This window comes from Pseudorasbora parva, chromosome 18 (assembly GCF_024679245.1).
Source record: "Pseudorasbora parva isolate DD20220531a chromosome 18, ASM2467924v1, whole genome shotgun sequence".
In the NCBI taxonomy this organism is placed as follows: domain Eukaryota; kingdom Metazoa; phylum Chordata; class Actinopteri; order Cypriniformes; family Gobionidae; genus Pseudorasbora; species Pseudorasbora parva.
The window spans coordinates 20,488,053-20,513,698 of NC_090189.1; the positions used below are offsets into that span (position 1 = coordinate 20,488,053).

Here is a 25,646-nt window from a genome sequence, read left to right on the forward strand (position 1 = left end):
ACATCCAATCAAATTCATTGCATTAGGAAAATGTAATGTTTAGGACAATTTTCTCTTTACTGATCAAATTATCGTCATAATTCACAGCATTGTATGTTATTGCAAATAATTACAGGCCTCAAGCGTCTTTTCCTCCTCAGTAGTTTTTACCCATCAGCTCTCAGTCTCTGCTTAGTTTGTCTCCCTAGTGGCAAGTTAGAAACGTGCACTGCCGCTGTCCATGGTGCTGACGGGATGGACAGTAGCTTCTGATTATAATACTGCAAGAATAGTATTATGTTGAGTCACACGCTAATGCTACTGAATAATGGCACTATTTCAACAAGAAAATGACATAATGCATCATCTCGCGCGTGTGTCTAAGCATACATTGGCGTCTACCCCTCCGCACATGCTCAGACTAGGAGTCCCCCCTCCGCTCGCAGGCCCCTCCCAGACACGCGTGAGAGAGTGATCTGGAGCTCGGAGAAGAGCCTCGGTTGCACGGGACCGCAAGAACGTCGCTGGATCCCGGGAGGACCGGAGAGAGAGACGCCACCGTGGGACTGGAGTTGTGCTCAGGTACTGGATTATTTCACAATCAGCGAGGCCGTGTTGGTCTATTACACTAGCAGTGTGTGACATCTGATCGAATTTGACACGGTTTAGAATGCGGGACTCTAATTATCCGTGCAAACGAGATGAGCGCGCTGATTTATGTTAATTCTGAGCGCGAGAGGTAAATCTTGCCACCTGACGGGACGCGTGCAACGGCGGGAAAAAATATTATCGTGCTCTTTATTTGATAGAGGTTCGTGGCTGTTCAAGCACAATTTGTCATGTGTTTAAGGTAGTGTGCGAACTGGAAGCCTACTGCTTCTGTTCGGTGTGTTCTGATAAAGGAGCCTAATTGTTGTTGAACAGGAAAGGAAATCACTTTCCGTGGCATGTTGTTCATTAGTTGTCCCCACGCCTTGCGTTTCTTAAGATAAGTTTGACCACCGGTCTGACAGGAGTGTGTGGTCCATAGAACAGTTAATGTAACAAAATCATCTTATGATATGTTTGGGTTTGAACTAATTAGATACTACACAACATTTGTCAATATCTTTTATATGAATTACATACATTTCATGACTATTACCTATTGCCATTAGCTGGTTGACCCGTCACCATGTTATAAAAATCTGCCTGGCTACCTCAAACTGGTATAACCAACTGATAGCTGCATGTTGCTGGTCCAGCTAATGATCATCTCAGACTGGCTAGAAAACCAACTGCCATGTTCCAAAATACCACAGAATCTTCAGTTGGGCTGTTAATAAATTTGACTAATTTACTTCTCTAACTAGTTCAGGTCTAACAGGGTGTTCATCAGTCTGGTCATTAGGTTAGCAAGCCACCATCTTACATAAACCACCATAAATGTGATTACTAATCAGTAGGTTTGTTTACCAGCTAATGATGATCATCTTAAGACTATAAAACACCCACAGTGTTACAAATAACCATCTAATGCTGCCTTCACATGCTATTGGAAATTTCATAATTCCCACTTAAGTAGTCCAAGCATGAAAACCATATATTTACAATGCTATCCAGGTTTCTGCAGATTCTGTAATTTTGGTCAACTGTAGGCTATTATTCACTGTGTATAAAATATACAATAGGCTTCAAATGAAACAAATAAATCATACTTTTTACAGCAGTAGTTCTCCCTGCCACCATGTTTGAAGTTTATGGCACGCCAATCTCAGGAATTTGGCTATCAAAATTATTTCCGAAACTTCCCAGTGGGAAACGTGACATCAGAGGCGTTCATGTGCAGTTTTTACCTAGGAAATTCACAATTACTATAGTTTCGAGTGCATGTGAAGACAGCATAACAACCACCAAATTGTATTTTCCAGCAGGGCTAGTACTCATTACAAGCTTACTAGTCAAATTAGTTACCTGTTTAATGAAAAGAGTCTTAATTAGATCTCAATGCACCATATTCATTAATCAAAACATCCGATAATATAAGAATAAATTGATGATGTTCTTCTGCGCTTTTTATGTGTATTTCTATTAAAACAGTACATAATTATTGTTGTTTGTGACACCATTATATTTGTGTAGAAATTATATTACCTAAAGTCATTCAATTTGTAATTAGTAACTAGATTGTATTTTACAAGTAACCCATCCAACACTTTCTGCAGTACATTTTGAACTGAGCATATTTTGCAATAGTGATGGATTCAGCAGTGCATGTTTTAGGCACAGTCTGAGTCATGGAGTGCTGGGGTAATTCTAGGTTTACTATATGGTTGGTGAGATGGCATAGTACATGTATTAATGAGGTGGCTGCAGTGACGCAGCTGGGATACCCTGAAATGGTGATTGTCGGAGACGGGAGGGGGTTTTCATCAAGCTCTTCGGTGCACTGTAACTCTGCCAAATATCCAGTGCAGTTTCCTCTCTAGTGCTCTCACTCGTTTTACCACTTACTTTAATCCAACAGTAGGACATTCAGTAGGTAGTGCACCATGTTGGCCTTGCTGTCCCGTGGGATTCATACAGTGCATTTTTTCAGGAACTCAATATTCCGGGTCTCAGTTTTTTTTCAAATTAAGCGAAATGCTTAATAGCGCAGAGACCACAAACCCCATCTTTCCACTACCCCGCTTATAAACTTTTATGAGCTGGAGGTGCATAAGTTGGGTGTAAGAGAGAGAGAGAGAAAAAAAGGCCTCTATCTGTCTGTCTTAGTTTAACAGTGCAAATTCGTAAAGCCAATATTGTGCTTCTGAACAGATGCATGATAATCACATACTGTTTTTGTTGCTTTGATCTCTCGGTTTTACAGTTCGGTACCCTGAAGTGTGAATTCCACTTGCAAGCATCAGCACTGCCTGCATGCTTCCTCTCATCAGGAGGTAGAGGAGAGACCGTTTGCTTGTGTGGTGGACATCTCACTGATGTCACGAGTCAGTCACGAGACAAGGCCAGGCACCATCTGCCATGCTGGCTGTCCAACTGCAGTGTTTTCATTTCCCCAGGTGCTCCAGTCAAGTGTACCTAACAGCGTTTCCTGTACCAAACCAGTCCCTACTCATGAACTCACAATTTCTCTGTTAAAAACTAAACTAAAGAGATGCTACAAAGCATTTGAAAGGAAATGTTAGGGTTCTGTGCAAGATGAGCTCGGCCAACTGTATTTGTGGCTTAGTGTTGATTTCCACAAAAATTGATAACCACATGTCCCTGTTTATTTATATATATATATATATATATATATATATATATATATATATATATATATATATTTAAAAAAAAACTAAAATCTGATTCATAATGAGGCTCTAACAATGGAAATCTTACAATGGAAATGATAAACGTTAAAATACTGTTACAAGTATAGCCGTGTTTCATAAACAATATATGTTAAATAGATAGTTCATCCAAAAATAAAAGCCCATTATTTACTCACCCTCAAGCCATCCCAGGTGTATATGACATTCTTCTTTCAGACAAATACAATCAGAGTTATATTAAAAAATGTCCTGGCTAATCCAAGCTTTATTATGGCAGTTGAATGGCAGCCCAAAATTTTAAGTCCAAAAACTGCATTTGATTTATAAACTTTAAAAAAAATTACCAACTTTACCAACCATTATAAACTTAATCCACACGGCTCTGGGGGTTAATAAAGGCCATCTGAAGTGAAGTGATGTGTTTGTGAAAGAAAAAATATCTTACTATCTGTACCATTCTATCATATTTAACAAGTTATAAAGTAATCTAGCTTCCGGCGTACCACCTTTGGTATTCAATTTTTGGAAAAAGCGTGACTTCATACGTTGTGTAAGCACTTTGAACTGCGAGAGGCGTTACACTTTCTGTGTAAATTGAATATGGAAGGCGGTCTGGCGGAAGCTAGACAGTTTACTTTATAAAGTTTTAAGTAAGGATATTTTTCTCACACAAAAGCATTGCTTCCAGAAGGCCTTTATTAAAGGGATAGTTCACCCAAAAATTAAAATGTGATTTTTATCTGCTTACCCGCAGTGCATCCAACATGTAGGTGTGTTTGTTTCTTCAGCAGAACACAAATGAAGATTTTTAACTCCAACCGTTGCAGTCTGCCAGTCATATAATCGTGTGAATGGGTAACAATTCTATGAGAGTAAAAAAAAACAAGCTTAGACAACATGCACAAAGAGCCCTGTGGCTCATATAATGACACATTGATGTCTTAAGACACAAAACGATCAGTTTGTGTGAGAAATCGAGCCGTATTTACATTTTTTTTTTTTTACCTCAAATACAACGCTATATCCAACAGCCTTCACCCGCTTCAGTTCCGGTAAGGTCAATAATACACGCACTGGATATACGAGCCAGAGCGTGAATAATGACCTTACCGGAAGTGTATTTGTATTTGAGTTAAAAAATTATATAAATATGGCTCGATTTCTCACACAAACTGTTTTTTTTTTGCTCTCATAGAATTGTTACCCATTGAAATGCATTATACGACTGGCCCACAACAACGGTTGGAATTAAAAATCTTCATTTGTGTTCTACTGAAGAAACAAAGACACCTACATGTTGGATGCACTGGGGGTAAGCAGATAAACATCACATTTTCATTTTTGGGTGAACTATCCCTTTAACCCACCAGAGCCATGTGGATTACTTTTATAATGGATGGATGCACTTTTTTGAACTTAAAATTTTGGGTTGCCCTTCACTGCCATTATAATACCTGGATTATCCAGGACATTTTTCTGATAACAAATCTGATAACTCATATAAACCTAGGATGGCTTCAGGGTTAGTAAATCATGTGGTAATTTAAATTTTTGGATGAACTATTCCTTTTTTAAAAATGTTGTGGGGGGGGAAAGCACATTTAATCTTTTCTTTGTACAGTTACACAGATTTTACATCTTTCAAAAAACATGATCATAAACCCTAAACTCAGACTGCAAAAAGAGTACGATCATGCAAGTTTGCACTACAGAACATCAGGACGATCAGGCCTTTCCTTACAGAGCCTGCAACACAACTTATCGTCCAGGTTCTTGTCATTTCTAGGCTGGACTATTCTAATGCTCTTCTGGCTGGACGTCCAACCTCTGCAAATGATTCCAAACGCAGTAGCACGTCTTATCTTCAATGAGCCCAAGTGAGCCCATGTCACACCTTTGTGTGTCTCTCTGCGTTTGCAAGCTCGCATCGAGTTCAGGACGTCGTCGCTTGCCTACAGGACAGCCACGGGCTCTGCACCCTCCTACCTTCACTCTCGTGAGTCTATGTGCCCTCAAGGAGCCTCCGGTCTATAAAGTGAGCGACGCCTCATTGTTCCCTCACAGAGAGGCACAAAATCCCTCTCAAGGCATTTTCATTCTCTGTTCCTTGCTGGTGGAATGATCTTCCCAACCACTTTCAGACAGTCAAATCCATTATTTTCAAAGAAACAGCTGAAAACTCATCTATTCGGTGAGCAATTAAAATAATAATATATTATCCTCTAAGCTTTCACTATTTTTTCCTCTCACTTTTCCTTAGTCCCTCATGTTCTAGCTTGTACTAACTTGAAGCATGACTGAAACGTTGTATTACTGGTACTTCTCATGTTTATTGCCTTCTTAAGATGAATTGCTTGTTGCATAACATTGGATAAAGCGTCTGCTAAATGTAAATGTAACCATAAAAAAATATACAGCTTAACATCTCAAATAATACGTTTAAACAATAGATTTCATTTAATAAAATTCATGTTGCTCAGTGTAACATCGCTTTGTAACTTTACATTTTACAGTTTTCTTTAATAAAATGTAAAAATTATTTGTGCTAAACTGTGTTTTTTTGTACATTTTGATTTAAATGTATTTTTATATTTAAATGTTTCTTTTTTATTAATTCATGTGCTTTCGTCATTTTTGTTTGTTTTAAATTCTTCAAATTATATATATTTTTAATTTTCAAATACAGTATTTATATAAATATAATATTTTCTAACATTATACATGTCTTTACTGTTACTTTTGATAAATTTAACGCACCCTTGCTCAATAAATGTATTCATTTCTTAAGTTCTTTCCGCAAAAAACAAAAATTAAGCAAAAATACTTACCTACCCAAAACCTTTGAACGGTAATGCAATGTTACAAATGCTTTGTATTTCAGTTGTTCTTGAACTTTTTCTATTCATCAAACAATCCTAAAAAAAAATGTTTTAACATTTTCAACATTGATAAAAATCAAATATGTTTCTCGAGCAGCAAATCATCATATTAGAATGATTTCTGAAGGATCATGTGACACTGAAGACAAGAGTAATGATGCTGAAAATTCAGCTTTGCAATCAAAGAAATAAACTACATTTTAAAGTATATTCAAATAGAAAACATAGAAGTTATTTTACATTATAATACAATTTTACAATATTACTGTTTTTTGTATTTTTAATAAAATAAATGCAGCCTTGGTGAGCATAAGAGACTTAAATGGCAGTGTAAAAAAAAAAAAGGTTGTTTCATAGATTTAGTTAATAACAACAGTGTTGGTAATCAACATTTTGCTTCAAATTCACAGCATGTATGTCATTTTTAATCCAGCATATTCCTTTAATGAACATAATTTATCTTATTTTTATAACATCCAAATATGATGTCATTATTATCATCACTAATTAACGAGATCATCAAGATATGGAAAAGTCTTCATCCTACATTTGGTAACTTGATATTGCGTGACCATATAATGGAGCTGTAATCATCCAAAGACATAGTCTACGTTTTCACTGCAGAGCTGCTTAAAGTGGAAATGTGACTGTAAAATGACATAAGCCAAAGTTTTCTGTCATTAGTGCTGAGAAAATGGGCAGAAAGCTGAAGACATAATTAATCTTCCTGAAGGTCTGAGAGTGGAGATGAATAATTCACAGCAGCTCGGCTCTCGACACTAGCCTCTGAGAGAGCTGTGATTGACAGACTGCCCATGCATTTCTGACAGGTCGTCGCAAATGTGCAGAAAAATGGACGGAAGGATCCTTTTCTGGATATTTGAACTGATATGGCGTGTTGTCTCTGGATAAGATGTTCTCTAGTTTCGCTCGTCTGAACTACTTTCAAACTCTTGAATAGCTCTTATAGGCTCACTCAGTCAAAAAAAGGTATTCCCCAGTCAGTGGAAGAGGGGTGCTAATCCGACACACTCATCCCAGTAGGTATCGCTTTTACTCTACTAGTCTCTGAGATAGACACAACTCTGTAAGGATATATATGTTCCAGTGCAACCTGGATTTAAAGCAAAGTGCCACAGCAACTCCTGGTCACAGTGACATGTTGTTCTGCAGGTACAGTTCCTGCCGTGTAACATCACCTCCTCTTGCCAAACATAGTAATTGTGTAGATTGTTGAGACGAGAGGGACGTGTTCCTTCAAATCAATCTCTAAAAAGCAGCTTCATTGTCATCGTATATCTTTTGTGTGTCAAGTCTAATTGCGTTTTCAGATCCTCTCAGTCTCATGGAGTCTGGCCAGGTGCACACTTATGACTTTGTTTGGTCCACAATTCAGCTTATTCTGGTCCAGAACTGCCCACTTAGACATCTGACCAACATGGAAAGTGATCAAATAGAGTTAGTTTTATTTAATTTGGCATTTAGGGTTTACAGTACTGTTCAAACGTGTGGGGTTGGTAAGATTGTTTTATGTTTTTTGAAAGAATATGTTTTTGGTGATTCTTTATTTGATCAAAAATACATTAAAAACAGTAATATTCTGAGATATTATTACAATTTAAAATAACTATTTTCTATTTAAAATGTGTTTTAAAATGTTATGTATTCCTGTGGTGGTAAAGCTGCATTTTCAGCATCATTACTCCAGTCTTAAGTGTCACATGATCCTTCAGAAATCATTCCTATATGCTGATTTGCTGCTCAAGAGACACTTATGGTTATTATCAATATTGATAACAGTCCTTTGATGAATAGAACATTTAAAAAACTTTAATATGTGTTCCTTGCTGAATAAATGTAATAATTTCTTGCACAACAAATTTGTACTGACCCCAAACTTTTGAGCAGTAGTGTATAAAATAAGATACTTTAGATAAGATTAGACCAGCATGGAAAAATGTATTCAAATAATTACCTAGTTTTTGCATGAAACTCTATATGCAATCTAAATTGCATCAGTGGCCAATGAGCTGTGGATCAACATTCAAACAAATACCGGTAGTATTACTTTTCAGAAACCCTCCACCTTCCCCAGCTCCACCTGTATAGATCTGCTGGGGGTTAAGGGAGTAGTTCACTTAAAAATGAAAATTATCCCATGATTTACTCACCCTCAAGCCATCCTAGGTGTATATGACTTTCTTCTTTCTAATGAACACACTCATAGTTATATTAATACATATCCCGACACTTCCAAGCTTTATAATTGTAGTGATGGGGTCTATTGATTTTGAACCTCAGAAAAGCACACCCATCCATCTTTACCGTTCTCTACACAGCTCCATTGTTAATAAAGGCCTCCTGAAGCTAATCGATGGGGTTTTGTAAGAAAAATATCTATAGTTAAAACTTTTTAAAGTAAACCATTTACACCAAACCACCTCCCAATATTCAACTTAAAGCGTTAGTTCATCCAAAAATGAAAATTCTATTATTAATTACCTACCCTAATGTCGTTCGACACCCGTAAGACCCTTGTTCATCTTCAGAACACATATGAAGATATTTGTGTTGAAATCCGATGGCTCAGAAAGGCCTCCATTGACACCAATGTCATTTCCTCTCTCAAGACCCATAAAAGGCACTAAAGACGTTGTTAAAAGTCCATTTCACTACAGTGGCTGTAAAATCATTTTATGAAACAACGAGAAAAGTTTCTGTGCGCAAAAAAAACGAAATAACGACTTATATAGTGATGGGCCGATTTCAAAACAAAGCTTTGAACCGTTAAGCATCAGCGTATTAATTTATGATTCAGATCGCTTGTCAAGCCGCCAAATTGCTGAAATCATGTGACCTTGGCGATCAGAAAACTGCCGCAACATATCACTAGGACGTAGCATAAGCGTTTTAAACCATAAAAGGCGCTACACTTTCTGTGTAAGTTGAATACAGAAGACAATCTGGTGGAATCTAGATAGTTATAGTTTTAAATATGGATATTTTTCTTACAAAACCCCATCGATTCCTTTAATTCATGTATGTTACATGTCTAACATGCATGTCACACAGCATGTCTTCCATGCATAAAGCAATTTCTGTGAATGTAACTGCAGTAACAATTCTCGGTACTTGCTCTTTTGCAGCAGCATAACAGATCTATTCCGCCCAGAACATTAGGTAAAGGAAGTATATGTAAGAATGTGCCCAAAACTGGTAGTGCAATCCCTTTCAAATAACTGTAGGGCAGTGTATCCCCTCCCCCCCTCACCCCTGACTCGAGGTTGCCAGATCCAGCAGGAACATTTGTAGCTGCAGCTGTGGTAACTAGAGCAGATTTGGCAACCCGGATGCCGAAACACTACTGCCTTTGTGATTGGTCGATAGGTGGAGGGTGGAGCTTCAGGCCAAAACACAACATGTCAACATCAGTTGAGGGCTGCAACAACAACTTTTAAATGACAATATCCTGGCCGGACTACTGTCAGTGATAGAAGTATTTGAAATTAACATGATTTCTTAATGTCTAGTGACATATCAGGGCCATTCTATGATTTAATTGAAATTTCTTACATACAGTTCCTTTAACATTGCCATATTCATTACCATTCCAATATATCTATAACCATACCAATCTCCAGACAGTTGTCATGAGAGAATGACATGATGGTCAACTTAAAAAAGGTGTAGACTTGTGCTTGTGAATATCTAGTTAGCTTTATTGTCTCAAACTAAATATTGGATGCTGCTAAGCTGTCAAACATTTCCAACCTACTAAAACATGTTCTTTCATACTTCCAGGAAGAGCATAAAGTCACCCAAATATTCTAGAACTGAAGATTTCAGTTATTTTGTACTGTTTTTGTAAGCGATATGCAACCGACGGACAATTAACAGACACCAACCTAGAAAGTCATGAATGCGATATTCACAAATGTTCCTGAAAAAGAAGGTGATGAGATCTTAACAGCAACCTTATGCTGTGTCTGCACTGCATCTGTCTTACATTGGCATTTCTTTCTCTTTGTGTCCCTCTGTAGGCTGAAAGATGTTCTCCTCTGTGAAGGCCTTTGAGGGGCAGCATTACTCCACCCTCAAGAGGCAGTGTCTGCAGAGTGGAGCGCTGTTTGAGGACCCGCTGTTTCCGGCCATAGACAACTCTCTCTTCTACCTGGGTAACAGGATTGGCCGTGTGCACTGGAAAAGACCCGGGGTCAGTGCTTAGAATGCACGGTTTACATTTGCAATTATTCATTTAGCCGATAGCAAAGTGAATGAGATAAACAGGAGGGCTGAATTGCTTGTGATTTCCATGATCCCAAGAGGTTCTTTAGCAGATTCCAGGTTAAAAAAAGATTAATTTAGCTTTGTCAGACCTTTAAAACAGACCCTTGAAAATTAACACATTCAGTTCCTTTTAAAGTAAATCCACTTACATTTGCATTATATTTATGCATGCTTGTACCATATTTTGTTTTCCCTGTTAATCAAACTTGGGAGATTAGCGTTCCTTGCGCTAATTGTCTGCTGTTTCAGCTACAGGAATTATAAAACATACAAGCTCTATATTCTTATTACTTTTTTATTATATTTTTATCTAGAAATTATGCATTAAATGAATCAAACATGAAAGAAAATATATTTATAATGTTAAAAACATTATTCTGTTATTTTGAACGCTCGTCATCAAAGAACCTTAAAAAAATATTTCATTATTTCAACCAAAAAAATATTAAGCAGCTCAACTGTTTTCAACATTGATACTAATAATACATCTTTCTAAAACACCGAAAGAGTATATAAGAATGATTTCTGAAGGATCATGTAACACTGAATAAATTAATCACAGGAATAAATTACGTTTTAAAATATGTAGAAAACATTTATTACAATATTACTGTTTATACTATATTTTTGATCAAATAAATGCAGCCTTTGTATATAACATGAACATGAAACAATCGTATTCTGACCCCAACCCTGAATAACTGTGTAAGACAAAAATGTAGATAAACATGCAAATACTGTATAAATGTTGCTTAAATGACAAAAAAAATTGCTTATAAATTTCCATACATTTCATTAAATGTAGGTTATGTTCTTTAGTGTTCATAAGCATGCTATATTTCCTTTAGTCTTTTTCTTATGGTCTACATGCTCAGCAGGATGCTAAGAAATTTAAAATCACAGCACAGATGTGCTAAATTTAGGATTCTGCTTGTTATCGTGAAATATATATGCTGATCACTAACATATAGTTGGTAATCCATCATTAGTATAATCAATAATCTGTGTTAGTCAAGCCAAGGCATAAGAAAAGGTCAGCCTGAGGCTTTCATCCATAATGGAGGTCTATCATCCATCACCGGTTGACACAAAATTCCAAAACTAAATTACAGGTTTTGTTTTGTTTTGGACTTTTTTTTTCTGAGAATTGTTAGACGGGGTTGGTTTTGAGACAGCATGTCAATGTTAGTTCACAAGGACACATTAGATCTGTAAAACCTCATTGGCTGTGTGGAAATCCTTAACAGGCTTCTTGAAGCATCGTGATGGTTTTCCTGTGCTTCATTACTGGGTTAATGATACATTGCAGCTTACTAAAAACGATCTGTAACATTTTGAATCCCAGAGATGCTGGGAATGTTATACTCCCCCCCTCTGCGCCTGTCTTGCCCAGGGGCATGCTAAGTGTCAAGACTGTCCAAGTCAATTATCCCTTTCTCTCACTCACACACTCCTGGAACGATGCCCGACCCAGAATCTCATTCTCACTTATGCTCGCTCAAACACACCAGTGAAGTGCTCCAGTCCGGGGTGTCTGAATTGCACCCATAGCAGCTTCTGATTATTATTTGAACATTAATTACTCACCCTCATGTCGTTCCAAACCCATAAGGAACACAAATTAAGGTAGTAATTTGAATCACTTTCAAGGTAGTAAAGAGATCATTAAAATAGTTCATGTGACTACAGTGATTTAACCTTAATGTTTTACTCTCTTACGCTATTCATGTTGTTAGGCGATTCACACTGTGCAGTGCTTCCTAGTTCTATGGCAGAATGCTGGCTCACTATTGGTTGAGCACCACATGCATGCATTGTGGTGCTTATGTGAATCACGTAGGAGAATGTCATGGAGGAGAAGAGATTGTTGAATAAAGTTGTTATATTTGTTTGTTTTTTTGCGCACAAAAAGTGTTTTTGTCACTTCATAAAATTAAGGATGAGCCATTGGAGTCACATGGACTATTACAATTTTTTAATACCTTTTTGGACCTTGAAAGTGTTACATTTTGTGTGATTTTTGCAGTAAAATATCCCAAAACCAGCAGGCCAGTATTATATATTTGTTCATTTGAGTTCTTACAATATGCCAAATGTTTCTAACTATTTGTACATTTTAAGAAAATAAATATATTTTAACCAAGGAACCAGGACATCTGCGGGAGTCGCCTGTCAATTGCGTCATATCTGCGTTACCCTCGGTTTATGGTTTTATTTGGCAGAAACGCTTTACTCTTAGCAGTGTACAACAAGTCTCGCAGCAGCCTCTGAGCGAACACACAGAGCAACGTCATAACATAATTTTAAACTCACTTAAATGTGTGTCTAATATGATAAACAGAGCTGCGTTACCTCATACTCATGACCGGAAATGGCGCCGGCTACTATGTCCCGTCATAATAAAAGTCTCGCTGCTCTTGAGGCGTGTGTTGCAACAGTCGCTCCAGCGGCCTTGCTCACCTCCCACAACTGCTCTGTTTCATACTACAGTAACATTAATAACTGCATCAATGAACATGATTTCTGCCCGAGTCCTATCCTGATTCATTCCCACCGGCTGGGAGGTGAAGAACACATGTCCCAAGATTCTGAGCTCAAACTTGGCGTCATCAAACTACGGCTTTGTTTTGAATACACGCCCTCTAGCGGATGGAAAAGTTACATAGTGTAGCTTTAATTAAATGTTAGTTAACCCAAAAAAGACAATTCTGTCATTAATAACTCAGGGTGAGTTATATAAAAAATACTGGAAAATTAATAATATTGTGAAATATTATTACAATTAAAAATAACTGTTTTCTATTTTTATATGTTTTTACATTTTATTCTTGTGATGGCAAAGATGAATTTCCACAGCTTCAGTGTCACGTGATCCTTCAGAAATCACTCTAATAGGCTGTTATGATGCTTAAGAAACATTTCTTAAAGGAACATTCTGACATTTTGAGACTTTAGCTTATTCGACGTATCCCCTAGAGTTAGATAAGTCCATACATACCATTTTTGTGGTATGTATGGACTTACATACCACAAATGTAATATGTAAGTCCATACATACCACAAAATGATATTGTATGGACCATTGGAAAATGTTGGCATTATTTTGTCACTTATTGAGCAGTAGGCTAGATGGAACCATTTACCTCCTGTCTTTGTGCTAAGCTAGGCTAGCGGTGGATGCGTCAGACAGAGTCATGGCACGGAGATGAGAATGGTTTGTATGGACCTATCTAACTGTGGATACGCTGAATAAGCTAAAGCCCCAAAAAGTCGTCATGTTCCTTTAATATTATCAATTTCGAAAGTAGTTGTGCTGCTTAATAGTTTTGTTGAATACATGCTACATGTTTTAAGGATTCTTTGATTAAGACAAAGTTCAAAAGAACAGCATTTATGTGAGGAAAAAAAAGGTATTTACTTTCACTTTCAATCCATTTATACATTATTGTTAAATAAAAGTATTAAAAAAAATTCAAATCATACTGACCCCACACTTCTGAACAGTAGAAAGAATGCTTAGATACTTTGCTAAACGAATAGCTATTTTGATTCACAGAGAACGCAAGTAACATTTTTATATATATATAAAAAAACAAACATTTTTCTTTGGAATTAAATGTGTCTATGAAAGAACATGTATCAAGAAAGTGAATGGTGCTAAATTTGATTCCATGTTGACTTTAAATCACTCCACATCAAGGAGGAGTGTAATGATTTTGCACGTTGACATGTTGTTTGTTGTCCCTGAACTATACAAATGAAATTCTCCTTACTCTATCCATGTTTGACGTGAATGAAGACATTACCACAAATCACTGTGAATGAGTAAATGGCATTAGGAGCTTTAATGCAGTTCTCCGCAGCTGCTTCATATTTCACTGTCTTTTCCCCCTTGGGTCCTCGATCACGCTTTTTTAACCACTTACCATTCCTCACTCCCACCCGCATCCTATTCTACTTTCCCTCCTGCCATTTCTTGTCACCTCCACTCTCCAAAGAGAAGAAAGACTATATTTTATGAGTTGAAGCTAGTGGACTAGGGGATAGACGGTCATTTATCCAAACTCTGGGCTCACTGGTGTCTGAGGTTGTGTTCGTTGATTCTGTGATTGGTCTGGCAGTTTGATCTGTCTTATATTTCAAAGCTGGCCAAGCAGACTCAGTATGACTCATATTAGTGTGTGAACTCTCAATACATGAGATAATGTGAAAGAAGCGGGTACACACATAACACTCCGAGCCGCAGGAGAGAGTTGCCCCTTGGATGCCATTTTGGTCTGTGATTAAAAAGTGTGTGTGTTTTTGCAGAGGTGGCTGGAGTGCTGAGCTATAACACAAATGACCTTGCACTCGAATCAGTCCGCTCACCCATCCTCTTAACACACACACACACATGCATACACACACGCGCGCACACACACACACACACACACACTCCATAATAGCTACCAACCCACAGATGTACCACTGAAAACCCTCCTCTGAAGAGAGCATTTATTTTACGCACAAACAATATCTTTTCTTTCTCTCTGTCAGTGTCTTTGTCTCAGGGTCCTTTGTTCTGTGAGTGAACAGGGGAAACAGTGGACTTGTGAAGGACTTTTAGAAATTATGTCAATTTTCAGGCTTTTTAGCTGTGAAGGTAATAACAAAAATCTCAAAGACTAAATGTTTGTCAAATAAAAGATGATGTATTGCATGCTGGAGACAAATGGTTCTGTCTCTGCCCCTGTGACAAGATAGGCCTATTAAGGTTTTCTATAGTTTAGCCTGACTGGAGGTAACCCAGACTTAACCCAATAAAATATGTGTTGTATGGTATAAAAACCATTACGTCTATGGTGAGTCCCCAGAAAGATAACGCACCAGACGTGTGTGTGTGTGCGCGCGCGCGTGCGTGCGTGCGTGCGTGCGTGCGTGCGTGCGTGCGTGCGTGCGCGTGTGTGTGTGTGTGTGTGTGTGTGTGTGTGTGTAAAGGTGCACTTAGGGCACATCCAAATCCACTTTTGCTAGCCAGGCGCATGGTCCACAATGGTTGTTCCTAGGCTCTTAATGAGTCATGGATGTGTTTTAGGCGTAAGGTGTAATAAGCCACTCTCATCCCACATTCCCTTTAAAAGCAAGTTATTGCTTTTTTACATAGCGATAACTTAAATAGCGGATTCACTATTTACAAGGCAGAATTTGCAAGAGGAAAGAACGAGCGCTTATGCAGAGAGCAATTCTTTTATTTGTAATATTTAAAAATGTTTGTGTGCTTTTGCGCATCCTTGTGTGTGTGCAATAAGCAGAGTGTATGCACGTCGTTGTGTACCACCTATAGGAACATATATTACTAATGCATCCTTTAAATAACACAAAAGATTATGCACTATTGACTTTAGACTAGTCGTATTCAGTTGCCTCAAAGTAGCAAAAAACTATTTGCCTGAACACACCTCGTTTTCAGAACCTTGGGCGAACAGATGGGCATGAGTGCATTTGTTATTTAAACATTGACGCTGTTAATTTCATTAACATTTATGCAGCCTATGATGGCATTAGCTTAGCAACATGCGAATGCCAGAGTGAACGGCTGTACTGCCTATCATGTAAACAGTCTAAATATGTAATATCTTGTTTTATACGGTTTATTTCCATTTGGATGCCACCTTAGTAAATAGTTGTCTTTGTCTAGAGATCAGACAGCAAGGTAGCTCGATTGATTTTCAGCTCGAAAAAAACCTTTGCTCAATGCTTTTTTTCTTATAACTGTCTGGGGTTTTTTTCTTTCACTCAACCCCACACACAACTGACATTTATTAGACAAGTGTTTTATTGATTAATCTGAAGTCAGAGCACTTTTGAAGGTTGTTGATTAAATAGCAGAATTCTAAAGAACTGTCAGATAAGGGGAAGGCAGCAATTAATCAAGTTATAGTGGATTGATATTTAATCAGATCAATGAAATCCAAAATGACCTACTGTAGCATTGCTCTTAGAGGGACGACAGCGGCTCGAACCAACTTGCCGCACAAAACCGAATTTGTATTCCTATATGTTTGAATCAAACTTTGACTGAATAACATTCTGGAATGAATGACAGAGTGGTAATATTAGAGGGTCTGATGGAAAATCAGTCATGCACTGTGGGAGTATCATGCTTTATATGCAGGCCACAAACAAAAACAGTTTTAGTGTCGAACGTCCGGGTTTCTTGGCTCTGGAATAGAGAAGTGTGTCTACCGTGTGCTGTGTGTGTGTGTTTTGCCTCATCAATTTGACATCATTGCACTTCGTTCTCACACACCATGGGGGCATGATGAAATGTCTCATCTCTAGTGGTTTTTCGTAAGTTGTTGAGGGGGTGAGAGAGGCCAGCCGCTAAAAGAATGAAATGTGTCGAGTGCTGGGCTGGATGTGTGCCGGCCGGGTAGCGAGGAGAGTCCTCGCCTGCTGAGCTGTGGAAATGATTTCCGATAGCACAATGTGAAAGACAAATGAGTGTTGTGAGAGTGAGAACTTGGACTGTGAGAACATGTATTTTATACCTTCAACAGAACCAGCATGGGTGTCATGCTTATATGGATTTTCAGGGGATCCTGGCTCAATTGACAACTGGAAAAAAAAACACTTTTTTTTAGTAATTCTTAAAATATAAATGTATTCTTAAAGGCTTTTATTTAATTTTTTTATTTGAACTTGATATTGATTCTTAAAATTGATTTATGATTTATGATTTATTCTGATTCCTAAACAAATTACTATTTTAAGCCAGTCATTTTAAAAAGACTCATGACTCAGGAATTAAAGTGTCACATTTACCTTTGTATGGGACAAATTCATTCATTTCAAAAGGAATCAAAGCAACCTGGAGTAAATGTAGATTTCACATCAGAGTGAAGTGCTTTTGTTGTGTGTCTGTTTTTATTTTATTTTATTTTTTACTTTTAACACTCAAATTTGCTGTGTTTTTCCATATAAAGCTGCTTGGTTTGAAAGTGACCTCAGAGGAAGCTGTGCTTTGTGCATCACTACACTAGTATTGACAATGGACCAATCTAATTTTCACTTATGTGACAGCACCTTTACAAAATGAATCCGTTATACTTCCAGTGATATATATTTGAATTAAGGCGGTCAAGCGATTAAAATGCCTCTTGTAATTAATTACTTGATGTGCCCATTTTTATTTTATCGCAAATTAATTGCACATCAAATTTGTCAGGGAAATTACCCCCAAAAAAATATTTTAAACTCATTATTGTTTTAAATGAGAAAAAAACATCATTAATTTATTAATTCATTCATTCAATTCTCATTTCAAATGGCTGAAAATGTCTCTCTTTATGAATGGGCCATTGAATCGTTGGTTCACCCGATTCAAAACGTGGAATTATTAATTCAATATATACGCTATATTCAGTGCCAAAAGTTTTAGGTCTGCCTTTACATGCACATGAACTTTAATGACATCCCAACTTGCTCATCCATGTCTTGATGGACCTTGCTTTGTGCACTGGTCATGTTGGAACAGGAAGGGGCCATGCCCAAACTGTTATCACGAAGTTGAGAGCATGAAATTGTCCAAAATGTCTTGATAAGCTGTAGCATTAAGAGTTCCATTCACTGGAACAAAGGGGCCAAGCCCAATCCCTGAAAAACAACCCCACACCATAATCCTACACAACACCAAACTTTACACTTGGCACAATGTAGTCGGGCAAGTACCATTCTCCTGGCAACAGCCAAACCCAGACTCATCCATCAGATTGCCAGACAGAGAAGCGTGATTCTTCACCGAAGAGAACACATCCAGTGTCCTTTTAAAAGGCATAACCATTTTTAGGTGCTTATTAAAGCATTTAGTCTTATACCTTAGCTCATTTATGGCAGCTCCTCTGAGAGAGATTCAAAATATGCTATAGCCTGTGAGTTGCTACGTTTCCCTAAGCTGCTGCCACTGTGCTCAGTGTATGTCAGCTGTTTAAAGGGACCCAGACCTTTACTTTAGGTCATTTCAAATCTCACCCCCTCCCCGTTGTTTCTGGGCTATGTGTCCCGGTGGTTGTGACGAGGCCGGTGCAGAGGTGTGCTAGATGCTGTCAGAGCAAAAGAGAGGCATTTGATTTATAACAGCTTCAGTGCTGCACTACTTCACCTACATTCATAACTTTTATTAATTAATTAAAGAACCTGTGCCCTGCTTCCATATTCAACACTTTTGCAAGTGTTTTTTGTGTTTTCCCCTCTTTTCATAAATTAAAATATACTATATTTTGGTATGTACAATGTTTTAGACATGGGGCCAGATTTACTAACTGCTTGCACCAACGCAAATCCTCCTCTGGTGTAAAAAAAATACGGTCAGGATTTACTAAAGACATGCAGTGAAAAACTGGCACTAAAAAGGCATGGACAGGTTTATTTTTGCAGCTGACCTTATTGCATATGCATTCGTAGGATTTTCCTTTTCAGACGCAACATTTATGGAAGGAGAGTATTTAAATTATTCTTGCAAAGTGATTTTCTAAGGTTTGCGCTAGTCAATTTAATAGTATTTGCGCCATTATGTAATGCCAAAAAAAGTATGTCCTAAACCTGATGCATGTCCTAAATTTGTGCTGCTCATGGTAGATTGCATTGGTCCTTATGGCCCGGCTGTGTCTGTGTTCTTTAATTTACGCGTCGTCAGTAGACCACACACAGAAAATGTTCACGCTTTTTTGGCTTTGTGCTCTCACGCTAATTTCTCCTGTTTAATAAATCTGGCCCATGGTCTTTGCATGCATTGTATTTTTTATAATACATCTTATTTTACCCTATGTGCATGTTTGCTATTCACACTATGCTTTTTGTTGTTGCTCTCTCTCTCTCTCTCTCTCTCTCTCTCTCTCTCTCTCTCTCTCTCTCTCTCTCTCTCTCTCTCTCTCTCTCTCTCTCTCTCTCTCTGTCTTTTTCTCCATCAGGAGCTGTGCAATGATCCTCACTTGTTTGTGGATGGGATCAGCGCCCATGATCTGCACCAAGGACAGCTGGGAAACTGCTGGTTTGTGGCGGCCTGCACTAGCTTGGCTTCCCGAGAGTCTCTGTGGCAGAAAGTAAGTCAGTGGAGTGTGTAAACATGTGTATATCCTTTATGTAATGTTCCCTCTAAGCTGCAACAGTGCTCCCGTGCAGATGGAAAACATAGAGATACCAACATTTAGGAAAAAGCTAGAGAGTTCTTGAATCTGAGTTAAATGAAGGAACAGAGTCCATCTTAAAGGGTTAGTTCACCAAAAAATGAAATTTATGTCATTAATGACTCACCCTAATGTCGTTCCACACCCGTAAGACCTCCGTTCATCTTCAGAACACAGTTTAAGATATTTTATATTTAGTCCGAGAGATTCTGTCTCTCCATTGAAAACGTATCCACAGTATACTGTCCCTTTCCATAAGGTCCAGAAAGTTAATAAAACATCATCAAAGTTGTCCATATGTGACATCTATGGGTTAGTTAGAATCTCTTGAAACATTGAAAATACATTTTGGTCCCAAAATAACAAAAAATACGACTTTATTCAGCATTGTCTTCACTTCCATGTTTGTTTTCAATCCGCGTTCGTGACGTGTTATCTGGTGTGTGCAAGCTTCGTTTATAGTCTGAGGGAGACTGCAGTGAAATGAGAGAATGAGAAAGCGCAGCTGGTATCTTGTATCCTACGCAAAATATGAATTGGAAGCGTTTCAGATATTTCAGTATCGAAATCGATAGTTTTGACAACACTACATTGCACTTAGTTTACTATTTCAGATGCCTTTTTAAAAGACTACAACTGAAAAATGTATATATTATTTATAAAATTCAATCCGCCAAAGAGACTAGTAGGACTGACTGCGTTACACTCCAATGCTGAAACCCACGGGGGTTGGTGGGTGTTAATGTCAAGCCTTGTTTGTCAGAATATCTATATGTTATCTTATATATTGAGTGTGTTAAGATATCAGGATTAGCAAAACAGTCTCCCTGGACTCTATTAGCGACTATAAGTGACAGGCTGCCATAGGAGCTGTGTGCTCTATTAGGAACCATTACCTGGCGATGGTTAAACAGGGGGGAGATCTCACTTTGGCTTCATTAATGTACACACACACAAACCTTGAAATCCCAGCCGGTAGTACTTCAGTTTCTTTTTGTAGCTTTGGTGGTGGTAGACAGATAAATTGTGTTAATTAGTAATAAATGTTAAGTTTCAGTCTCCCTGCGTCCACCCCAGGGTGTGAGGTGTTTTCTTCTGCATGGGGAAACATTTCCTCTCCCCTAGAAACACACAGCTCCATGAAGGAGATGACTTATGGGGCTTTCCCATGTGACTCCTCTCCCCTGCCCTGTCATTTGTTTTCCTGACAGGGTTGGGCATTGATAAATGAGGGTGTGAGTGTGATACTATCTATGCCCCGTGTCTTTGCAGCAACCTTTTATCCCACCCAATCACATGCACTCATAACGGATATATACTCAAGGGCAGTGGTTCACAACCAGAGGGCTTTAGCAAACTTCCAAGGAGGTCTCACTGACCTAAAATAATTGAAAACAAGACCAAAAATAAGCATTTAAATTAGAGCTGTCAAACGATGTAAAAATATTTGATCGTGATTAATCGTATATGGTCATGAGTTAACTCGCGATTAATCACAATTTAATCGCACATTTTTATCAGTTCTAAATGTACCTTAAATTTATGTTTTTAAGTTTTTAATACTCTAATCAACATGGGTATTGACAAATATGCATGCTTTATGCAAATGTACGTTTATTATTAGTGAAACCATACTCAGAGCATGAAGACTAGACATGTATCAAAAGTCACAGATGTTTTTCAAAGAACTAATTCATGTCTCTTAAGCCTAAGCTTAAAAATTCAGAATAAGCAGTGATTTCTCTCATTTTAAGAATATAAATAAAGGGAGTTTTTAGCACTGGCAGCCCTAATTGAAATATACCGAAACAACTAAAATTCAAATCACACCCTCAACTTTTCTTTGAGAAACCAGTGTTCACACGGTCTAGAACTAGAGGTAGTCTTTTTTTAAAAAGTGTAATTTCTGAATCTGGGAAAAGTCTGGGAAAATTAAACGGTTAGTTCACCCAAAAATAAAATTGATGTCATTAATGACTCACCCTAATGTTGTTCCACACCCGTAAGACCTCCGTTCATCTTCAGAACACAGTTTAAGATATTTTATATTTACTCCGACAGCGTATCTAAGTGTATGCACACTACTGTCCATGTCCAGAAAGGGAATAAAAACATCATCAAAGTAATCCATATGTGACATCAGTTAGTTAATTAGAATCTCTTGAAGCATTGAAGATACATTTTGGTCCAAAAATAACAAAAGCTGCTTTATTCAGCATTGTCTTCTCTTCCACGTTTGTTTTCAAACCTCAAACAAAGATTCAAATGAATCAGCGTATTGATAAGCCGAATCAGCCAAATCATGAATCAGTAAGCTGATTCATTACTGTTTGAATCTTTATTTGAGGTTTGAAAACAAATGCAAAAGAGAAGACAATGCTGAATAAAGTCGTAGTTTTTGTTATTTTTGGACCAAAATGTATTTTCGATGCTTCAAGAGATTCTAATTAACTAACTGATGTCACATATGGACTACTCTGATGATGTTTTTTATTACCTTACATCACCTTTATTATCTTAAACTGTGTTCTGAAGATGAACAGAGGTCTTACGGGTGTGGAACGACATTAGGGTGAGTCATTAATGACATAAATTTCATTTTTGGTGAACTAACCCTTTAATACAATCTTATAACTCCACAGGCATTTGTATATATTTATGCGAAGCTCAAAAAATATATTTGTGGGATTGAAGTTGTCTTTTTTGTTGTTTATTCTCATCCTTGAGTTAATCCTTATCCAGAAAATGCAATAACTGGAAGAGTCATTTGGCTTTTGAATATTGTTGTGGACATTGGGGTGCCTTGGAGATTGAGAACCTTTGCTCAAGGGCACTGCCACCACAACCCAGTGAAGTTATTTACATCAATTATTCAAAGGATTAATGACTATGACTACTAAAAGCACAAGTTTTGCTTTTATTCATGAATAATTTATTTATTCATATTTATTTATTTATTTATTACTTTAATTATTAATGTGATTTATAGTGGGTTAACTCCATTACATTCTCATCACAGTCACAAAAACAGCTAAACAATCACACAGATACAGCTCATCAAATTTCACAACATGTTCAAGACCTGGTCATAATTTTATAGGTCTTTCGGAACATTATTTTATGGTCTAACTACTGAAAGTACTAAGTCTAGATTAAGCAGACTTAACATAAAGCTGTCGTACCCTTCAGTTTCTCTCACTTGGAGGTCTGGAATTCAATGGAGCACTCGATGCTCTCCTGAGTCAAGCCGTCTTCAAAGGCAAACAGAAAATACATCACCTTGCGGACCTTGGCCAGCTCGGCTATCCTCTCGCCAAACTCCTGAGCGTCAGCCTCGTAGCATTGGATAAGATCGTCGTCTGCGCTTTTCCAGAAGAGCCCTGTCGGTTCGAGGAGCTGGCGGGTCATGAGATGGGTGAGGTCAGGCGTCCAGAGCTGGGAGGTGGCGATGATGTTGAGGCGGCCAGGGGTGGACATGCGGATGTTCCAGCGGGTGAAATGCAGGGCCTGTTCGGAGAATTCCAGGCTGTAGACGTGCTCGCTGGGCCTCAGGAGATGTTCTCCGTCCTGGCGTTTCTGACCCCGCTGCTGCAGAGACTGTACGCGCAGACGCATCATCTCTGTCAGCTGTATATCAGGGTTGAACGTCAGCTCAAGAGACATGCTCCTAGAGAAGATGTTTTGAAACCTGACTGGAAAGGTTTTTTTTTCTTGCCTGGCCGAATTAGGCTTGTTTATCCACTGTGTGACCTCCTTGGCTCTCTGCTGATGTCTTCTGCGTATAAGTGCCACAATCAGCCTTTGCGCTCTGAAACCAACTTATTTCACAGTGGGGGGTTTTGTGTAGATGTTTGTTGCTCCCAGCAACAGCAATGCTAGGTTCAAGAGGGAATTTGAGACATCTGTGTTTGTTACATGTGTGTTTGTTCCACATTCACCTGCCTGTAAAGCTGACCAGAAGCGCTGGCTGATTCTGTTAGAGGTGAACAGAACTGTGGGTCGGCGCGTCACCTGCAGTCAGTATCACAATGAGTCCAGATAATAGACCTGCTCCTCTTGGAACAATTACCACAGAGGTGTACTTGAAATCTAATCTCTGTACTGTCCCAGAGGACTCGCTCAGGATGAAAGAGATGTAGTTCTGCTATACAGCCTCCAAATCACCCCGGTGTCCTACCCACAACCGATTTTAACATTCAGGAAAATGTTGCTTTTTTAAAACTTTTTTATGAACATTTAAAGTGATAAGCAGCAATTCATTAAAGACACAATATGTAAGATTTATGGATTAAAATATCCAAAAACCACCAGAACAATGTTATATATTGTGTTGACTTGTGTAAGTACATTACCCCAATGGTTTCCAAGAATGTTTAAATCCAGCTGGTTAAAAGTCCTTATATCTCGGGATTTAAACATTCTTGGAATGTTGCTTATCATGTCATAAAAACTGAATGTTTTCCTGAATGTTAAAGTCTGTTGTGGATAGGACACGCACATTTTTTTTGGAACATTGTCCTGTTTAACACTGTGAAGCTGCTCTGAAACAATCGTCATTGTAAAAGCGCTATATAAATAAAGTTTATTGTTTGATTGATAGGACACCAAAGTGTTTTGGAGGCTGTATAGCAGAACTACATCTCTTTCATCCTGAGCGAGTCTTCTGAGACAGTACAGAAATTGGATTTCAAGTACACCACGTGGTAATTGTTTGGTAATTGTGCATCGCCTATCAATGACATAATACTCGTGTTACCCACGGTTTCCAGTTTTGTTTTTTAAAAACCATGGAAACACCAAAGACGCTTTAATATGTTTTTTTATTAGACAGATGAGCAACTGTTTGGATATATTTAAAAGCATTTCATTAATATATAGCTTAACAAAGTTAGTCTCGTTGTTTAAATCTCGTTTTCATGATTTACCATATGTACCATGTTTTACCATGCCTAATATCGACACTATTACTGCAGTGTGCAAATGTCTCATTGTAGCCGCGTAGTGAACGAATTATACCATAACTTTCAAAACGGCACTGTGTTACCCCACAAGCGGTGGAAGTGCAAGCGGTCGTCTGCAGAATAATAAAAGCTCTGCGAAATTAAGGTTCATCAAGCTACGTCTTTGTTTTGAATAAGTGACATCTAGCGACAAGAAATTACATATATATTATATTAATTATATTGCTGCTTTAAATAGTACAATAAAGCGTATTGGAAATTCATATGGTTTAAAGGTTCATTTGTATACAGTTTTTTTATCATATCTTTTCTTTTTATGAAATATTGTCATATTTAGTCTGATTAATACGTTTTCATTTAAATTAATACGTTCAAGTCATTTAAATATAACTTAAAAATGTTACACAAAATTTTTAAAGGGGTCATATAATGCCATTTTTTTACAAGTTCATATGCTTCTTTAGTGTCTAAATGAAAAGTTTGTAATATACTTTAATTAAAAATTCTCATTAATATTGTAAGAAATCACTAATTTTACCTGGTCAAAAACAGCTCTGTTTCAGTGCATACAACTTTAAATGTTAATGAGCTTTGCTCATCCCGCCCCTCTGTTCTGTGGGGCGTTTTGACACAACACACGTGGAGTGTTGCCTTGACAACAGTTGAGGGTATATTTTGGAGAAAGATTGTCAACGGGAGTCTCTGAGGACGCATCTGTGCAACCGTATCAGTTTGAACTAGAGTCGGACCCGGAACAAGATGACGGCCCCAATGAAGTTTGAAAATTAAGGCTGAATCAGAATGTTTCTGAATGGTTGATTAGCATAATGTCACGTTGATCCATCTTTGTATGTACTGGCAGGGTAACATAGTGAGATACGAATGTTATGTGTTAATGATGTATTCGTGAGATCATTGACAAATTGATGTTACAGCTAATGCCAATAAAAACTTTTTATCGGTAAATGTAGGCATGTCAGTGATGCATAATGTTATCTATGCAGTATAATAACTGTTACAACACAATTTTTTTTGACAGTAACAGACATAACAGTAACAGTGACAGTTACAGTTTAT

At 37.8% G+C, this 25,646-nt stretch overlaps 2 protein-coding genes across 4 annotated transcripts in view; one reads left to right on the plus strand and one right to left on the minus strand.

The window, feature by feature from the left end:
- The first annotated feature begins 438 nt into the window (after positions 1–438).
- capn5b (calpain 5b) overlaps positions 439–25,646 on the plus strand; it is a 45,819-nt gene continuing 20,611 nt past the window's right edge. For all 3 annotated transcript variants that reach the window (XM_067422825.1, XM_067422826.1, XM_067422827.1), the window contains exons 1-3: positions 439–561; positions 10,198–10,370; positions 19,393–19,524. In XM_067422825.1, coding sequence (XP_067278926.1) covers positions 10,206–10,370; positions 19,393–19,524 — 297 coding nt within the window. In that variant the 5' untranslated portion in view covers positions 439–561; positions 10,198–10,205. The remainder of the gene's footprint in view (positions 562–10,197; positions 10,371–19,392; positions 19,525–25,646) is intronic.
- On the minus strand, positions 22,804–23,271 carry ompb (olfactory marker protein b). Its single transcript, XM_067422829.1, has one exon. It carries the CDS (start codon positions 23,269–23,271, stop codon positions 22,804–22,806), a length of 468 nt encoding a protein of 155 aa, XP_067278930.1.